The sequence below is a fragment of the Cottoperca gobio genome, chromosome 11 (assembly GCF_900634415.1).
Source record: "Cottoperca gobio chromosome 11, fCotGob3.1, whole genome shotgun sequence".
NCBI lineage: Eukaryota > Metazoa > Chordata > Actinopteri > Perciformes > Bovichtidae > Cottoperca > Cottoperca gobio.
The window spans coordinates 5513325-5534393 of NC_041365.1; the positions used below are offsets into that span (position 1 = coordinate 5513325).

General features: G+C 41.0%; 1 protein-coding gene across 1 annotated transcript in view; it reads right to left on the reverse strand.

Annotated features, from left to right (window-relative positions):
- gabbr2 (gamma-aminobutyric acid (GABA) B receptor, 2) overlaps positions 1–21069 on the reverse strand; it is a 163603-nt gene that overhangs the window by 10685 nt on the left and 131849 nt on the right. The window contains exons 14-16 of the mRNA XM_029442908.1: positions 3040–3150; positions 734–958; positions 449–631 (exon numbers count right to left, since the gene is read on the reverse strand). Of these exons, the coding sequence (XP_029298768.1) occupies positions 449–631; positions 734–958; positions 3040–3150 (519 nt within the window). The remainder of the gene's footprint in view (positions 1–448; positions 632–733; positions 959–3039; positions 3151–21069) is intronic.

The following is a 21069-nucleotide window of genomic DNA, read 5'->3' on the forward strand; positions in this document are numbered from 1 at the left end:
TAATTCACCTCTGAAGGTTTTGACAGAAAGCCAAGGTGTTTTTTTCACTCAATGTCAGTGTAAGTGAACATTTTAAAGGTATGAATCAGAGAGAAGCTACAGTTTGACCCGATCAGTGACGACACACTCTCTTGAAGTGATCAGAGTTGAACAACCTTTAACAACGATCAATCTTTCTATTAAGAGTTAATGAAATGATACTTGATAATTAACTGGCTACAGGAGAGCTATATTTTTTCATTTAACTTATATTCAAGTTCAATAGAGTAAAATGGCTTTTTCTTCCTTCTCTTGTAAAACCTTTTGCTCAATTACTGTTTCTTCAGTTACGTTTAAAAGCCCCTCATTACAAACCCTGCCACCCACTGCACTGTAGTCCTGTCTTGTAAAAATGACGATCAACTGCAATAAAGAAGTCCAACATGAATGTGTATTCATCGGCTCAGACCTCTGTTATCCTCATGCGGAGGCGATGGTTGTCAGTTTGGAGCCCGTCCAGTCGCGTAGTGTTGGCCTGGTTGACGCTGGTGACGGAGGTGGAGGTCTTGGAGTCTTCCTTTTTCTGATTCTGGGTGAACTTTAACCTCCGGTTCTGGGTGGCTGCGTCTGGGTTGGTTCTCATGCTGATGAACTGGAAGAGGGGTTACGGATATTAATACTCTAGTTGTTGGCAACACAGAGTTATCCACTCGTGCTCATACGCACACACTCCTCGTTCACACACTTATCTTACCTTGGGAACGAAGACCAGACAGAGCGTGATGGTGCTGCAAAAGATAATCACCAGGGCCACAATGCAGAACTGGACATTGGGCTGGTCCCTCGTTAGAAAAGACACTGCAGCACCGATGATGCACATGATGCCCACGTTGTAAACACTCATCCCGATGTATTTGCTGTCATTGAGAGCAGGGATGCTCACGTTCCTGGTCTCCCATGCCAAGAAACAGCCAAACAACTGTCAGGGAAAAGAGAGAGGGAAGCACAAATTGTTTTTATTAAAAGAATAAAAGTTACACAGACATTTCAGAAAAACTGAACGCAGTATCTGATTTTTGGAAAGTCTGAACTTGTTTCTCTGGAGAATTGCTCACACAGACAGTCAACAGTATTGGTCATTCTCACTATTGGAAGCAGTTTCATTTTGCTTCTGCTAGTCTAAACCTCAGCAGACATCATTTAGAACAGGGGTGTCAAACATGCGGCCCGGGTGCCAAAACCGGCCCGCCAGAGGGTCCAGTCCGGCCCGCGGGATGACTTTGCAAAGTGTAAAAATGAGTTGTTTTGATCATAAAGTAAAATACTGTTCCAGATACCTGTGACAAAATGTGTTGTGCCTTTGTAGATACACTGTGATCTGTAAGTTGTAATGCACATGTGTAAATGATAAACTGAGGCATAATATTATTGAAAATGCAACTTTTCTTAAGAAATTTTAGTTTGTTCATAATGTTTTGTAAAAAGATAGTTCATTAAATTTGAACATTTTCCGAATGTACTTGTATTTTTTTTGCACTAAAACGAAGGGAAAACTAAAATAATTTTTATTTTTTTATTTACAGGTTATTATGCTATGATCTTACTGGTCCGGCCCACTTGAGATTAAATTGTGCTGCATGTGGCCCCTGAACTAAAATGAGTTTGACACCCCTGATTTAGAATAAAGCAGGATTTATTCAATTTAATGTTTATTGTTCTTCACACATGGATTGAAGAAAAATGCAATGTTATTTGACTTTGCTTTAAGAAACACAGAAATCGACTTAATTATGTGATGGAGCTGTAAAGAGGGTCTTTCTAAAGCAGTCTATGGTTGCATGCTTGTAAAATGTTTATTCAGAGTGAACTGTTTGTTTGGTGGAACATTAGAGCCGCAGCAGTAGCCTGCACAGCCTGCTGAATAATTCACTGTGTGCCTTGTAAAGTGTCCTGCCTGCTTATTCTAAAGTCTAAATGAGAGTTAGTGGAATGACAAGCAGCAGATTTACAGGAGCTGCCATCAAGGATTAGTGGATCTCAGGTATGTGAGCGTGTGTACGCGTATGTGAAGTGATGGTGATGTGCGTGTGTGTATTTATATGTGGGCCTGTGTGTGTGTGTGTGTGTGAAGGCAGGGATGACTCAAGCCTTAATGCTACTTTTTGCTGTGCTGTCCCTCTCTATGCCTCATACAGAAGTGGGCTCCCGTCAATCACTTGATACAAACTTTTCCTACCGCTCCACTTCTTCTTTGTTGCCGTCTTATAATTTTAAATCAAAGCCCCTCCTGGTTGTTACCCTACACTTTTCCATCTCCTTCCATCTCTCTGTCTCTGTCTCTCAATCTTCTTAAGATGATTTACTGTCACATGAAGTGAAGTTTGGTGTGCATCGTTTAAAGTTGCTCTTGCTTCATGGAGATTTTAAAACACACTGTGTGGTGGGGAGTTGTTTTTAATGTACGTTACAGTTTGTTTAGAGCCCTGTGTCTGGGGAACATGCTCAGGTATAGCCCTTAATGATGCTTAGACGACTGCCTTTTAATTAGTAATTTGGGCTTTGGGCTATTGAAATAAAATTGACTCGACATGAGAGTGGTATCCATCGTCTCTTCTAACTCCAGGCAAGAAAGTAAATAAATAAAGTTTTTGCCTGCTCAAATCCAAACCTCCTTCTCCGCTACCCACACTAGCTAACGGTCTAGTGCGGTTTCATATGACGGGCTGGTTTAGCTAGCACCCCAAATCCCATTTGATGTGATAACTTCATGTTTTACAGAAAAAGGTCAGAGTACTCTCTTTTGCACATATTTAGCATTTTACAAGAGATGAATTACTAATGTACAAAAGGGAAACAACATGTATTTTTCATCTCACCGTGTCTTTAAAAGTAGATACTCAAGGTTTAATACTGGCACTGTTCAGAAATAGGGTTATATCAAAGGTATCAAGTCTCATTAATATAACATTTATAAGGCTGTTAGCAGATACATTTGTACAGTACAGTTATAGTGTAAGTGTATATTTATGTGCGTGTCCCGAGGAAATGCTCTCCTCTCACCATTAGCAGTCCCTTGTAGGCGTAAACGATGCCCAGCCAAATGGTCATGTGGGTGTTCTCACAGTGCTCCAGGAAGGGACGGATGGCTATGTCTCGGCCTTGAGGGTCTGCCTGTTGACAACACAAACACATAGACGGGAAGAGAATTGAGTATAACCTTCCAAAAAGTACTTTAATTGTTTTTAGAAAAACTAATTAGACAGATGAACAAATAATTCAAGCCGAGTGCAGAGTGTACAGTCGCAGCCATCTTTTCCTTGAGGATCAATAAAACCAAAGAAATCCTCTGTAGGAAAATGTTTCCATTAGTTTTCTTTTTGCAGGTGTTCTAATTTCACTTTGAGGGACAAACGGTACACAGACTGTCCGCTGCCGGTCAGAATGAAGGGTGTCGGTGATCAAACACCCAGGTGTGTAATCAAACTGTGCCCCATCATGGCCACTGGGCTTCTCCAAAGTCGGCTGCAGTTAAATTAATCCGTGCTCAGGACGCTAATGGGCACGACTAATGAAGCTTATTCATTAATGTGATTTACACCTCCTCCTTTCATTCTTGTTTCTCACTCAGTCTCTTTCACACTATCCCTCCATCCTGCCCCCGTCTCTGTATTTCTTTAGCTTTCTTTTCATTTCCACTTGTCTTTCACAGCAGCTGGTGACACATGTGACTTAAGGGGCAAATTAGCACCTGAGGTGGATATTAATACGCTAAAACACACCACCTCTCCTCTCTCTGTTAAAAAGCCTTTAATAAGAGCATTAGTTTGTCCTGCATGGATTCATCGGAGGCCACAACCAATATATCAACGCTGAGACACCTGGGGCGAGGCTGGGCATAATGCCATGCTGCTCACTACTGTAGGTCTAAGTGTGTGTGTGTGTCTCTCTTCAGGCTTATTTACAGTAGGACATGTCTAATGGCTCAGCAGATGGTGCTTGTGTTTATGCGTGTACAGGCTTCTACAGTATAGTGTTTGACTTGCATAAATTCAGTTCATAAGCAAAGTCCTTTAAGGCAGAAAGCCGGATGAGGAGAGATGAAGAAGGGGAATCTACGGATGTTGTAGCTTCGTGTCGCTGCTCACATAAACTACACCGAGGGACGAATTCACAAATAGATTGTGCAGCTTTTTGCAGCCACTGTGCACATAAGACAAAAATAAATAACTGTGCTGACAAGCAAATAGCGTCTCGATGCATTTAAATGATGTCACATGCAGACATTTGACCCAAAGTTCTATGCAAATGAGCCTCATTGCAAAAACAGTCCAATTCACAAAGCCAGCCATCAGCCACCACATGCAGTTAAAGTGGAATTACTCCAGGGATAATAGCATCTTCTTTTACAGCTTGAAAGTGTGTACGTTTAGAAAATACCAACTGCACTGACAGACGGAGATATTAAATCCCAAATAAGTTTTTTTCTCTGACACGTTTAAATTCCTCAACTGAAGTTGTGAGGAATGGTATTGTTTGTTGTTCTGCCTACTGTACACTTTGCAACATAGATAATTGCAATCAGAAAAAATTGTACTGTGTGCAATATCTTTTGTGAAACGGACCTTGAGGCGGGGCAGATAGTAGTCGCAAGTGATGCACAATTCATGGTTCTATCAGCATCCACAACATCTTCTTTGTGAATCGGCCCGTGTGTTTGCACTTTGTTTAATGTGTCTCATGTGAATGCTCTCATCATTAATAAATACACACCTACAAATACACATCCCTCTACGGGCTGCAAAATCCACTTCCACTAGTCACCTTGACCCTCATATTCTCCATTCAGCTCGCATTAATGGAAATTGCAGCTATTCATGCTTTCCTCTCTGACCTTGATGGATTTAAATGAGTGGTTCTCTATAGAATGATCACTTAAATTGGGAAATTAGTGCTTAAAAGCTGCGCTGATTCACCCAACAGTGCAGGAGGAAACATGGGCTCTGGTTTTCCTATGTGCACCACAGAGTTAGCTTGATGTGTGTGTTGTTTATTTAAGCACACACACACACAAAGCAGCCACCGAGTGTTTATTTGACAGTTTGTTACGACTCGGACGCAGGGAAGGAAGACTCAATTGCACGACTCCAGACACAAGGGTAAAGTGTAGAATAAACTAAACTTTACTTCCAAAAAACAACAACTCAAAACGCTCACAAGGAGGATTTCTCTGAAAAGCACACTTCATGGGACACTGGTCGTTGCACATGATCTCACAAGGACATGATGAGACGAACTGACACACGACAAGGGGAGAGAGGACAATTTATACAAGAGGTGAGTGGGAACAGGTGGAAACAATCAGGGGCGGGGCAGACGCCGACGATGGCGGGGAAACCACACAAAGACAGGAAGTAAACACAAGACATGACACAAGGGAGGTGAACTCTACAAAATAAAACAGGAACACAAATCCAGAGTCATGACACAGTTTTATAAATCTGGCTTAAAATGTATCTGAGCAAGATCCATATTTCATAATTACAAGATTTTTTACATTTTTAATTCTCTCTTTATTTGGATAACATAATTTTCTTCTTTTAAATATGAAAGACAAAACAAAATGACGTAATGAAAAAATAATAAAATATATAATAATAATAACCAAAATAATACATAAATAGAAAATAAATAATAATAATAAATATATTTTAAAATACTATACCTCTGTCAATCTCTTCCATATTTACACTTTAAAATATCTGTATATACATATACTCACTTACAAATATACACAAACATAACTACACACTTAACAATATAACATTTTTTAAAACTATTTTAATCTTATTCACAGACCTGTATCTACCCACACTGCGCAGTATTGATATTACTTCTGCCGGAGTAGAAATTGGACAATGTTTCCAGTTTAACAAGTAAAGGAACATTATAACGTCTGCAGCGATAAACTAAGGTACCAATTCATTCATATAAAGTCTGATCTAATTCGCGATTCTATTGAATTTGTCAAGAAAATCAACTTATGCATTACCTCAACTTCACTTCAACGCTATTTTCTGGTAATAGCTTCTTTACTTGCAATTGACATTATCCTAAACATATATTTGTCTCCAAATCTTGTAATTCCTACATCCATTATTCCCAAATATAGCACTTCAAATGTAAGTGGTAATTTTAACCTCAATATTCCCTCCATATATTTCTTCAGCTCCGACCAGTAAGGCATTACAGAAGGGCGACCCCAAAAGACGTGGAAACGATCCTCTGTATTTGCACCGTCTAATCTCCAATACCTCATATCTTCATATTTCTTCTGTCCCGGCGTTATAAAAAAACCTTGTACTATGTTTCCATCCGTATTCTGTCCAAGATAAGGAGCAAGTTGTCTTCCACTGTTGGTCATTTATCTCTTCCCCTTCACCCACTGATAACACAATGTTTGCCTCTCTCTCCCACTTCTCTTGCATATATATTATATATCGTTTACTTACATAATTTCGATACTAATTTCAACTGAATTCGATTCATATGCAGAGATAAACATTTTGATCATTTCTAACTCTGCTCCATCTTCTCCCTTCTTATAATTTGCTCTACATAATGCCTCAGTTGCAAGTATCTATACAAGTCCTGATTGCTTAAACTAAACTATAGATCCTTTAACTCTTGAAAGCTTCTGAATGTGTTCTTCTTTAAGAAGAGCAACTACAGGGACAGTCTCCCTGGAGCAACTCAGGGTTAAGTACCTTGCTCAGGGGTACAATGGGGGCAGCCTGGTATTGAACTCCCGACCTTCTGGTGTTTTGTTTGGAAGGCGTACCACTAGACCACTAGGCCATCACCATCATCTTTACATTTTGTTTTATCCATTTAGGGGTTCAGGGGTTCCAAAAGAAATGGAGTAACGAAGAGGACTGGCGGAGTAGCCCTGTAGACAACCGTGTTCTAGTATGATAACATTCAATCTTGACTCTAGCCAGTGGTTTGTTGCACAGAGCCTGTATGGAATTCAGAAACGTCTCATGGAAATGAAACCGCTCCAACACAGAGTCGAACGCTGCGTCTAATCCCTCCACTATTGCTTCTACTCGTTCTTCAATTACATGTAGCATCACATGCCGTTGTGCGTCTTATGTTTTCTTGTGTCTGTCTCTGTCTAATGAATTATTTCTGGCAGGAATAGCCGTAAAAACAATCTATAATCTTGATTGAGGACACATATGATTAGAACATTCCAGTTTATCCTTCCCTTCCTTTGGATATTACAGAGATGATGGCTTTCCGCCACAAATATGGAGTTTCTCCATCCTTCAGTACCCAATTAAATGTATTCTATAGCAAAGGTATGAATTCCTGAGTGATTTGTGACACTCTGAAGTGTACCCATCCGCGCCCGGGTACCCATCCGCGCCCGGGGACTTGTTAGCCTTAAAATGTGAAATTGCTGTGTTTATTTCATCTGCTGTAATTTCTGCTGCCAAAGCCCTATTCTGCTCCTCTGTTACTCTTGGTATATTTAGAGTGTACAGAAATAAATCCATCTTCATTATTTATCTTTGGTTGGGCATATAATTCTTCATAATATGTCTCAAAGCAATTATGGATATATACCGTCGATATGATGCATGCCAATAATTTCAGGAACATTCTTTTTTTTTACCTTCCACCTCTGATGTCATCAGATCAAACATCTGTCTGTCCAATCTGATCCTGAAGGGGAATACATATTAAGAAGGGTAACCAACTCTCCCTCTAGTCTCCCCTTAACTAAAAATGTATCTGCACTCTTTGTCTTTCATTTCGGATAGATTTTTGAAAGAAAACCTCCCTAGCCACCCCTCTCGTACGTCCCCATCTATATGATGAAGGATAGATTTGGTTAAAACCATTTCTTTTGAGCTCTCCATGTTCCTTCCCTGTTAGATGTCTCTTGCATCTAATACACTTACCATGTCCTTCTTCATCTTACTTCACATTGGATTGGATTTTAACCCCATTGACATTGTAAGAAGCTACTTTTATCACATTACTTTGTGTCACCATGTCCTTTTATCTTGTATATTTCTCCTACCCTTCTTTCCATAGTCATCCCTTAAGATGCAGAAACTGTAGTTTGTAGTTAACAAAGTAAAACAAAAGTTTGGAGTAAAAACTCTCTGGTAAAGTAACAAAATAAATTCTGTTAGTGAGGTCTGCTTTTTGACCTTTTTCGAGCCCTGTTGACTAACATTCGTCGGCTCTGAGTGACGACCTCTGACCCCTGAGGCAGAGGTCGTCACTGCTAACATTAGCCTGGTGCATATTTCACCGACCGCTCTATGAAAGTAAATAACCGCACTTACTTATTTTAATCTTGCTTTGAGGATATAGCACTGCCAACTTGAAACTTGTGTAAATTATTCAGATCTAAACATAACCCTTCACCTTCAATCACCTTAGTTATTTTGTAAAATACACATATCTGAATATAAACATGAAGGGAGCAACCTGTGATTCTTCTGTGAATCCAAATACATAAAGATAGCTGCCTATACTTCACCTTAATTCTCCTCAAGTAGAATTGACTTCGAAACAGTCCGATCTTTACTTTATGGTCCAATGTCTCATCTCAGCTACATCATGTTCTGGGTTCTCCTGAAGGTCTGCAGTTTCTGCTTGTATTCCAATCTTGCCTCCGTCAGTCCCTGTCCAATCCGTGCTTGGCTTGTTTGCCAGGTTAGGCGCTTGATCCTCTTCCTCCAGCTCTCCACTGGTTTGACGACCGACACTTGAAATCCTCTTGCCGCCGTGTCTTTATTAGCCTCCTCCGCTGTGTTACAGATGCATGTTTCTCGAAACGGTGTCTGGAAGCGTATTTTCTTCTCTTTCAGTACTTCTTGTGCCTCTGTTTATTCCTTCAGACTTCTCTAAACCTCTAAAGTGAATAATCGTTGTCCGAAAACACTTTGAAGCCTTTTTTCTGCCATGCTATCTTAAAAAAGGTATTTTGGAGGTTGTGACGCCAGAGCACGGTGAGCTCTTCCAATCTGGAGTTCGAGTGACGGGGGTAGTTCAAGTTTCTCCTTAAGAAATGAATCATCAACTCCTCCGCTCCTTTCTTCACCCTGTGAATCCTAATATTTTCTCTCACACAGTGTGCCGCATCCTGCGTGCACTTGCATTCTTTCGCTTTCAACATTCAATCCCGCAAAGGATTACATATGCAATTACACATCACACGGCGTTTGCAAAAAGACAACGTAGGAGGTTGGAACCCCCTACAACTCAGATGTAGAGTCAACTTTTCCAACATCTGCCAACGATCTTCATAACTTCACATATCTCAAACCAGAAACACATTAAAGAGCGAGGAACGCTTCGGCGGCAGTGAGTTCACACACGTCGTCAAAGCACTCTTGTAACCCCTTCCGAGAGCTCCTGTGGCAACCGCGTGGCTCACGTCACTCATATCTGTGCGTGTTTGATTCTTGTTAACTTGAAGGTGAAGGACTGCTGGGTTTCTGCTTTAAAAGCCATCGAGGAGGTGGAAACACAGCAAAGTGGGGCAGGCGATGACGCAGACAGGCTTTTCTCTCTTTTTTTTTTTACAATGAACCACAATTAGTTTACACAGTAGAGAAAAGGGATCCTGAGACTCAAGAATGGCATTTTCATCGTATAGCTACAGGTACCGTCTTCATGAAATAAATATTTTTTCAACCTATTTTTAATCTTAGTATTGTGCTGGGACTGAGCAAGAGAACATCATGAGTTATGCATGAGTTGACCTGATTTGGCCAATTCTCAAGGCAGGAAGTGATACAGTCTCTTTATTCTCGTTAAACAATAAAGACAATTATTCTGGAAGCTGCCGGCCACTTTGGATTGTAGTAGCTGTAGTGTAGCATGGAAGATGAAGCTCTCCAAAGACATTCCCTCCGTCTTCCCTACATTTATGTGAGAAAAACCCTTTTCAGACACGTTGCTGACTTCGTATATGCGTTAAAGTGATGGCTTTTTTTCATACTATGTCGAACCAAGTACACTTTTAAGAAGTCTTAATTGAATGCCGTCGCATTAATGTAAAGGCTATAGCACCACGAGATTATATGTTTGTGTTGCATTCACAGAGGGAAATGAAATGCACGCCATGTTTATTGTTATGTTTCTGAAGGAACAGGTCAGATATCAGCACATTTCTTAAATAGCTGCAAAAGTAGCATACAGTACTCTAACCGTACCTATCTGTTACTGTATTTAGAGGGCAAACTAGTATCGAGTAACATGCAGAATGATTTATTATAGGCTCTGGGTAAATGTACCACATTACAGTACGACAGGTTTATTTGTAGGTTCACACCCAAAGAGACCTGGAAGGGGTCAGAACACTTCAGCTCTTTTCTACTCAACGGCTTTACTGCATCATCTGCATTCTCGTCATTTATGTCTTTGGCTGATCAATCTGTTATTCAGACAACAATGCTCCGAGAAGTCACACTTGTTGCAAATCATTTTGTTCATTCAACACGAGAGAAACATTCTGCATCAGTGCTCTTTGCATAGTCGCAGCTCCGAGCAAACTTGTGTCACTAACAACAAAATGATAAGACAAAATGAGATATAATGCTTATTAGGCTCGAGTCTCTATCGCGGCAGAGCAGACAGGAGCTCTCGCCTTACGGAGGGGAAGCTGTCTGAGGAGTTGCCAAGCAACAGGGCTGCATGTGGCAGGCGGCCCCAAAACGGTGGTGATGGCGGCAAAAGTGGCGGTTCACTGTCATTTTTCACAGCATTAGCCCTCTAAAGGGATCACTCTGGGAGGGCACAGTACTGGCAGATTGTCTATGGAGAGATGGAGCTAGATAAGGCAGGAAGAGAGTGATGGCGGGAAGAGGGAGACAGAATGGGAGGGTGGGAGGGAGAGAAAACAGGAGCAAGAAGTATGAATGGAAAGATGGAAGTTGAAATGAATAGAATAATAAAGAGAGAGCAGGATAGATGGAAGGGATGTACGCATAACGGCATGGAGAGGTAAGAAAACACTGCTGTTGATGCTGTTTGGTTCTGGATACAGATCTAACTCTTATACGATGGCCTCTGGCCTGCTGGAGAGCCGGGGGAGATGCACCAACAAGTGTTGAGCTCCCGCAATATCACCTGCAATATCCCCCTTGTGTGGGGGAGTATGTCCCTGTGAGAACGTCTGTGAGCACACATACGTTGTGTGACTGGGATTGTTTGTGTGTAAAAGTGTGTGTGTGTGTGTGTGTATGTGAAGATGAGCTTTCAGGCAAACACTAACAGAAACACTCCATCACTCATACTTTCAATTACAACAGAGGAGATTCCACCATGGTGGAGGAATGAGAGCGACAGATGAGGACAAAAGATACTGAAGGTATTTTGGGAGGAGCTTTGGACTTTGTTGCTGCAATTTATGTCACTGTAGTATTTTGTATTAAAAAAAAAAATCAGAGAAAATGACATGACGGCGGCAAAGCCACAGAGAATAGTGCAGAGGGAGAGAAATTGGAAAAAACCGAAAAGAAGTACACAATATATTTTTGTCCTCAAGGAAGAACGTAAAAAAGTTGATCATAAAAACACTGCATCAAATGAGTGTGTTGTGATTACACCAGGGATTCATTTACATTTATGTTCACTGAGGCTATTTGAAATCTCTCTCAGAACAGTAAGGAATGTCATATGTTGTTTATTAAATAATAACAACAAATTAAGATTTTCTGATTGGTGGAGCTTCGAATGTCAGCGGGCGGCGTCTTGTCCCGCTGATGCCCAGGGTACCAGCCCCGCCAACTGTTTTTTCTGGGCACAGAGACAGGCAGAGTCTGATAGAGATGTCACACACACATAAACACATTATCCTGCGCGGCACCAACTGTTTTCATACATGCACGTAGACACATTTGTTAGTTGTACATCAGCCTGTCTCCGCTGTCTGAAGGTAATTACTTTTCTTTGGACTGTAAAAGATTACGCTTGTGACAAATATCATATCATGGAAAATCACATGTGTATAAAGTGGTTTTTAGAAGAGACCCGCACAATACTGTGTATACTGTAATCAAATGTAACTTTTAGTTTATAGTCTCAAGGACTGGGGAGAGAAGCAACTGCAGGTTTTTAGAGCATTATTACAAAGATGGTGGTATTTAAAGAATGAATGAGGGGATGTAGAAAAGCCAGGATGAGAGATTTGGAGAGATAAAAACACATGAAGAGTACAGAGGGCAAAGAGATGGGAAGATGAAAGGCATCTTGGTGCCACGGTAATTTGTAGGAAATCATTTGAAAAGCAGCGAGCAGCGTTTTCACCAGCCCTTCTATGAAAGTCTGAACGGCAGTAATGGCCTTTAGACAAGCAGACAGGAGAAGTGCACGGTGGTTGATTAGCTCAGATGTTTGGACAGAGAGGTTGATGTTCAGAACTGTAATTGTTATATTATCAAGAATATGCACCAGTTTCCCCCTCAAATTCATATTCTTGCCATTTGTCCTGCAACCAATAAGTAGTCCTTGTCACTGTGTGCAGTCTGGTTGCTTTTTACTTTTAAAACACGGAAGGTTGATGCCAAAAAATAGACTGTTTAACAGCAAATGGACCAAGAGAGTGCAAACAGAGAGTACACGGTGCGTTTGCTGTGTGCCAAAGAACTTCAACTTCAGATATTTTAAGGAGAAAGTATTTAGCATTTATCAGCAGTATATAAACATTTAATATATAGTTGTTGTGAGCTGATTCAAGGATTTAATCATGTATAAGTCCTCCTTCATGCATCCATAGGTGGAGAATAAAGAGATAATAAATGACAATATATTAAAACATGTAATTATAACAAATATGTCTCCATAGGAGAAGTTAAAATGACAAATAAACACTACCAATAAACCATTTATTAAATGATCTAAATGGGTCTTAAAGTAAAGTTTCACCAAGAAGGACAGGGCTCTTAATGTGGCGTGCGGTGTTGAGTAAAAACAGACCGCGGACTCTAGTTATGGCAATTATGAACTTAATGCACACCAGTCAGTTGAACAGAATCATTTTCTTATGCAAAACAACAGCAGGTGGCAGCTTAACATGACATGTGAACAGAAGCAATCACCCGTGCTGAATGACTTAAGTACGGTCAAAGAACTACAGAGCAGGTATCTACTGACTTTTCATTGTTAATTTGTGATTAAGCAAATTGCGGCAATATTGTACAGTGCGTAAAATCACCCACTTCTCACCTGCTGCAATAAATAGCGTTTAATGATGTTGATGTTTAACAGCAGCTCCCAGTTTGATAACTTCAGCCTCCCCTATGAGGGGATGACATTATTAAAAGGACCTTTTGTGTGTTCCTGATGCCGCCGTGTGTGCAATAACAGCCAAGCACCAGATTCCATCACTTAATGAAGCTCACAACTTGAAGATCAGATGACGCACAACAGTCACCTGTCAGGGTCTGAAAAGTTCTGGCTAAATTAAATCCAAGAAGGTTTACACTGTTTAATTTAACAGTGTTTGGCTTTCTATACAAATATTAACTCAATCTCTGCATTGTGCCCCTTTCCACTCGATGTCTGTTCGGACGTGTTCAGTTTTATAATTAAAATCATGCAGTATGAGTTTAGAAGCTATTTCTTATTGTAGCTACTTTCTATTTGACTATATGGAGATTTTCTTTTGTTATTAAGTAGTTAAGGAGGCAAAGAGAAGTTATGATTACTAACCCTGACACTAAGCCTGATGTTCGTTAAAGGTTCCTTTATGGCTTGTGAAAGTTCTCCAATGTTTTACGCTGAAATAAGTGAGAGTAGGGCTGTTTCCTTATGATACAAAGTTGATGATCGGGAGATTCATAGTTTTCACAGGATAGCTAATCTTGCAAAATCAAAAGAATATCAGGCCTACATCTAGGGAATAAGCAAAGTGATGTTAACATCTTAGAGATGATACTACTGTATGTTGCCTTATGATTTTCGCGTTTACACTTTATTAAAAAAGGTTATTTGCCATCCTAATTCTTTACTGTAGTTGAATTAGCTGTAGAAAGAGGAAGACGAAGCCAGTGAGGAAGGGTTGGAAGAAGTGAGGGAGGGTTAGGGTGGTGTGCCCCTGGCCGAGGCTGACCTACATGCAGAGGGGCCATGGTGGCAGGGCAGCAAGACGCCGCTGGCACTCCAAGCCATGTGGATCTCTGCCATCCCACTTCACAGTGTGTGTTAACACTAACTGTATTATGTGTGCGCGCCTGTGTGAGAGAGCTTGTGTGTGTGTGTGTGTGTGTGTGTGTGTTTTACTGTAGTGTCCTCATCGCACCGCATGGGTGACCAGGATATTCCACTCCAATGGATCTTACACACACACACACACACACACACACACACACACACACACACACACACACACACACACACACACACACACACACACACACACACACACACACTTCTAAATCTTTCTCAACATACAGTTTCCATCCCTCTTCAGAGTCTCCTCCCCCTCCTGTCCTCTTCCCCGCTAATGATGATAAAATGATCTCTTTACTTGAATGTGTCTGTCTGCATTTAAATATTTCTGTTCTCTTGCTTGCTTGAGCATCCGACCCCTTTTCTTCCTTTTTTCATCCCAGCCTGTAATCCCATTTGAGTACTAATCCTTCTGATGGAACCATGGCCCAGCGACCTTCTAACCACCACTGGGCCAAATTGGCAGTGGCATGATGAAATTGTGAAAGGATTCGTTTCTTCTTCTTCTGTTGCTCCCCTCTGTGTAAGGAACTGGCACAATAATGTTTTGACAAAAGACTGATTCCATGTTGTTCAGAAAACTGGCTGACCTATCAGTGCCCAAAGACCGGAAACAAACCTGAGCTTCATGCAGGGAAATGAACAGCTGGCTAAGGGTTGGCTTTTTCATTTTATTCACGGACGTTTGTCTGTGACTACGACATGCACAGGTGTCCATCCTTTGTTTCTTCTCCTGCTTCTGGTAGAGATTGCTCATTCTTTATTCTGACCCATTGAGTTGGTCTGGATGTGTCAAGTCTCACATTTTACATGAGACGCACCTTGTAGTGCAGGGGTCGGGAACCTATGGCTCGCGAGCCATATATGGCTCTTATGATGACGCGATATGGCTCGCAGACAATTCTGAGCTGACATTTTTTAACATGATTAACAAGTAATAAACTATTATATTGTGTCATTTTAAAGTAAAACATTTAGCAGAGGATTTGTTTTTAGCTCTACCCTCTCCTTTCCTCCGCTCTGTCTCTGTGTGTGTGTGTGTGTGTGTGTGTGTGTAGGGGGCGGAGCCCTGCCCTTCGCGAAACAGCTGAGGAGAAACTGCGCAAAGAAAGCAGTAGACCGGGGGGGTCAAACTCATTCACAGAGAGGGCCAACATTAAAAACTGGGACTACGTCGAGGGCCAAACACGGTCCACATGTATTGAACAGGGTACAAATAAAGTGCAAAAAGATATGGAACATATTTAAGTCAACTGCAGACAGATTGCTGAGCAGTTCAATTAAAATATCTGAGCTGCAAAGTCGGCAAATGGCTCTCAGTTGATCAGCAGAATGCTGTCGGGAACACAGCGGTGGAGATGTTTGTCAGTGTTTGGAAACACGTAGTGACCAAAGTTTCCTTCTGCATCAGAGTCTCCCACAGGCAGCTCGGCATCATACATGTCCGTGATCACACGGCCCTGAAGCTGCAGGTTTAACAGTGAGATGCTTCGTTATGTCGCACAAACAGTCCAGCTCACATCGTCCCAGAGATCTGTGGTGTCTTTCCTTTTGCTTTCCAAAAACTTTCATTTCATTCACACATTTAGATACTTCCTCAAATGTCTTTTCCCGTGGTTGTGCCATGCATTGATGCAATTACCAAAACCGGCGGGCCAGGTATGACAGACATATGATATTTTCTCGCGGGCCGGATATAATAATAATAATAATAATAATAATAATAATAATAATAATAATAATAATAATAATAATAATAATAATTAATAATAATAATAAATTGTATTTGTAAAGCGCCTTTCAAAGCTAAAAGCAATCTCAAGGCGCTAAAATGCAGGACAACAAAAACAACACCAACAACAACAGACATAAGAGGTTAAATAGGTCATAATTGCCTTGAGTTTGACCCCCGTGCAGTAAACACTGAAATATGAGATAAATAACGTAAGCGTTTAGTTTATTTAATAAAAGAGCACGTGTTCAATGCAACACTGATACCGCTATTAGTACTCGGAGACGTGTTATTCTTAAAAAAATGCATGCATAAAGTTACATTCAAATTGATTAAATATATGGCTCTCAAGGAAATACATAAACAAATATTTGGCTTTTATGGCTCTCCCAGCCAAAAAGGTTCCCGACCCCTGATGTTGTGGCTCTGCTGGCGACATCTGATGGCTTTGAAGGGAAAATCTCATGAATTGTCACACTATCAAATAAAACAGAGTTGTAATCCCAGTTCACAGGATAAAATGTCACTGTGCTTCAGCTACTGATCTCCTGACAGTTTGTCACCACACTGCAGGAAGTGGTACCAAAGTGATTTCATTGGCTGATAAGTTTTCCAGTTGTTTTGTTTGTGTATTTGTTTGCTCTGCATTGGGACATAACAACGTTTCTGATCGCCGGTTAGGAGACAATCAGTCAGAGATATGATGATTGTTGAAGTGAGTAAGACAGTAGAGTACAACACAGGTCAAGCTTTCAATTTGACAGGTAAAAAGTGGAGAAATACAAAATATATTTTCTGGTGAACTGCCCGTACCACAACTTCAAAAGAAGACGCTTCAAAGCAAGAACAGAAACTACTACCCCCTCTACCTGCACACACACACACACACACACACACACACACACACGCACACGCACGCACACGCACACGCACACGCACTAAAGACTGAAGACAAACACATTCATGCTGGCACTAAGACAATAGATAAGTGCTCACAAACAGACTTATTCACTCACTTATGCATTCTCACAAAATTACAGCATAATGGAACACAAATACACAAAGCTATAATATAATGAAATATGCACACAATGAGATCAACACACACACACACACACACACACACACACACACACACACACACACACACACACACACACACACACACACACACACACACACACACACACACACACACACACACACACACACACACACACACACCCGTGCAGCTCCCTGGGCTCCAGCAGGGAGCTGCCTTAACTGATTTATTAAGAGCTAAACGCGTCATTAGTGTAAGCGGCTAACCCTGAACATTGGGCTCATTAGAATATGCAAATGCTGTGGTATAGCCTGGCAGTCTGCTAGATTGCGAGCTGAGGCTTTTGTTATCATAGACTCCAACTGTTTTTATGGCTGCTATTCTTTAACATAACTCCCTGCTATAACACAAGCTTTCATCAAAGTGCCCATCTGCACAGTTTAGCTTCAGGCTGTATGTTGGGTGCAACTGTAACTGCCTTATGTCATTGTTGCGAAGAGGGTGGGTACATCATTATGAAAGTTTGTATAGTGCTGGGGGATTAGCTATATTTCTTGGGAGGTAGTTAAATGCCAGAGAAGTGGGAATACTGTTAATGAGATCTGTATACAGCTGGGAGGATGGTACATTTCTTTGGATGTATAGTAGTACATCTCTGCGGAAGTGGTGGAGAGCGGTCTCCTCTGCGTTTGTACACAGCTTTGGATTTCATTGTCTGTGTCAATTTAGAGGTAATCCAGGTATTTGAAGGAAAGTCACAGACAGTCACTTAACCTTGAAGGAAAAGAGTCCATACTTGTGCCATCTTTTGCCAATGGGAAGGTCTCAGTGGCACGCTAATATCTTTGTTCCCACAAGAGTTCTACTTCTCTGAAGAAACACAGCAGCGCTCAGGTTTTATCCAGCTGTTGCCGTTATATTGCACAAACATCTCTTAAATTATTTGACTGCTGGTGAAATTTGTCAGCACTGTATGCTTTAGGCCAGGCTTATTCAATTAGCGGCCCGCGGGCCAAATACGGCCCTTCTGAACTTTTTTCTGGCCTGCAAGAGGTTACCTGCAAATCGGGCTGGCATTTATAGCATAAATAAAATGAAAGCCTGATTCACACCAAATGCGGCAAAAACACAGGTGTTTCCATTCCACTCCGAGCTGCAGCGACGACCGGAAAGAAGGAAAGTACCGGGACCGGCATCATTTAACGGAGTCAAGTGGCTTTTGGTCGCTTTTGCGCGGAACAAGAGAGCCACAATAGCATCCCTGCTTTGTTTTAGTTCTCTCCTCTCCTCCGCTGTGTCTGACTGACTGAGCCCCGCGAAGCAGACGAGAGAATGTGAACGCGCAAAGTAACGCAGTAAACACGGAAACGTGCACATAAACAAGATACATATCATATATCATATAAAAGAGCACCAGTTCAATGTGACAACTGAGTTCTGAATATAAAAACCCCCCAGAAGTGTCATTTCTCTTACTGACTCAAACAGGCTCAACATGACAGAAGTGTGATATGTTTGTAGTTCTGTAGGAGTACATCACCTGACTTAATGTGATGCATTCTTAGTGTAAATGCAAAGACACATCTGCTTTATGATTCAAACAAGCCTACTTACTGTTATATGTGTAAGATATGTATGTTATTGTGAGTCTGATGCTACTGTTTCACTATGTTCTATTTGCATTTAGTATTTCTGTTTATGGATATGGACTTCAAAGCACCTTATGTGTGCTTAGAAGTGTTGAGGATATTATAAACAGGGCTACTTACTGGTAATGTGGTGAATACTGTTTTATTATATTCATCTTTCTTTCTACATTAGTGGACATGGAGCTGTTGGGAAAACAACTCTCGTCTCCTCGGTTTTAAAGATGCAACATTTTGCACTTGTGTGTGAAGCCTTGTAGCCAAAGCTTCCCTACTGTTCTGAATGGACTGTTGCTTTCTGTAATGAATTAAGGTGATACAATTAAAGTGCAAAAAGGGGATGCACGTGACTAGTTGACTTCATGTATTAGTAACTATTAACACTCCTGTAAGTTATTTGTAGTGATTCATTGACAAAGTATTGCGTGGCCCACAAACCCCCAGTGGTTTTCATATTCGGCCCACTTGCTAATGAAGTTGAATAGCCCTGCTTTAGGCTATCTAGCAATGTGTCCATGTAAGTGTTAATACTCACGCTTATAGCTTTTGCTTCGCCAAGACCCGAATCTGCAGCCAGAGGCTTCAATAAAAGAACGCCTTTATTATTTTGTGATATAATAATACAAAATAGTGATTATATGTTGTTAATTCACTGCGAATCACACGGAGGGAGGATCCAGTGTGAAAAAAAACAACTGTCTTTAACACCTGGGTGCCATTCTTTATCTGAAGGACCATAATCAGGATTTGTAGCTGTGAAGAAGCTCATAAATCCTGGTTGACTCAGTGACAAATGGAGAGCACCCAGAACCGGGGATAAGCCATCAGATATGACGAGTTACTCTCACACATCGCCTCCCCCCTTAGGTATTTCTCCTATTCTTTCTCTATCTTTCTCCCTCTCATCTTCCTTCCAGCTATCTCTCTCTTAGCAGCTCCCTTTTTTCTAGCACTTAAAAATGACTCCAAACCTCATCTGCCGTTAGACAGGCCGTCCCACTCCAGGACAGATGAACCCGCAGTGTCCTTCGAAATAAACACTCCCGGAGATTAGTGGAGGTGTTTCTCCAAAGCGAGAGAATAACACACAAGCAGCACATTTGTTATTCTACATTTTCCAACAACAAACACACACACACACACACACACACACACACACACACACACACACACACACACACACACACACTTAATGTGCCACAAACAAATAGATATATTGCATAAATCTCATTTTAATGGAACATTTCATCTATTTAAAAATCTGCTCCAGCTTCTGATTGAAGGGCTGAGGGTAACATTCATTGATGACCTTTTCCCTCTTTTTATTCCACTTGTGACACTCCTCTTCCACCCATTCTTATTCCCTTCCCCCGCTTTTCTACTCAAGGCGATCATTTCCTATTTGATTTGTTCAATACCAGAACGCCCTTTGGAGCCACTGCCCTTTGCAAACCAGTCAGAATAATTATGAACCACAATACGCCAAAATAGAAGCCCAGCATCATTATATCAGTAATAACTTTTACCTGCTTCACTACATCTCCCATCATCCTTTGTCAAACAAATGTGAGTCAGAAACTGATTTTACTGCCAAGAAATTATTTCCGTTACTCATTATCTCTCCCTGACTGTTTACACGGCCCGATACAAAGGCCGTCCTATTATATCCCATAATATCTTCCTCAGGAAATTACCGGAAATGATCTGCCATGTTAAACATTAATTGAACAGGCAGACCTACTGTATTTAAACCCGCCACAAGCAAGTGGAATATGTATCACAGAATGAACTAATTTGCTTACAGACTTCCCGCTCCACTACCTAATAACATCAAATGCAACAGTGATTCAACACAATAACAATGCAGACTATAAATTACCTATTTCAAGCCTGCAAATATTCATTTGTCTTCTCCTTTATGCAGAGGGAGGAAATTGGCAGGGGAAATTCCGACAAGACATTTCCCTGTTAGAAAAAGCAAACAGCTCATCGCCGTTATTCTCTGGAAACATACTGTCATCATATTTAATTACTCATGTTGCACATGGATAGCGATAAGAATATATGTACCTCCAGTAGAGGAAAACCACGCTATCTTCTTTTGAGGAATCTGTGCGTCTCTCTCTCTCTTACCTCTCTCTCTCTGTCCTTGCAAACCAAGAGCAGTAATTGAGTCCTTTGAGGCCCCAAGTTGCCATGAGCCCTGTGTTGTGGTTGCTTAATTGGCTCTGTTATTCACAAGCGAACCACGGTGTATTGTACTGAGTTAGAGACCTCTGAGTGCTGTTTGTCTAATTTTTCCACGGTCAATATTTATACTGACTGCAATTTTGCATCTTACCCTATGCATATAGTATGAAGTTGTGTGTCTTTGTTTAGAACCGTGCCTTCTACAGAGCTCATACACGTGTTGT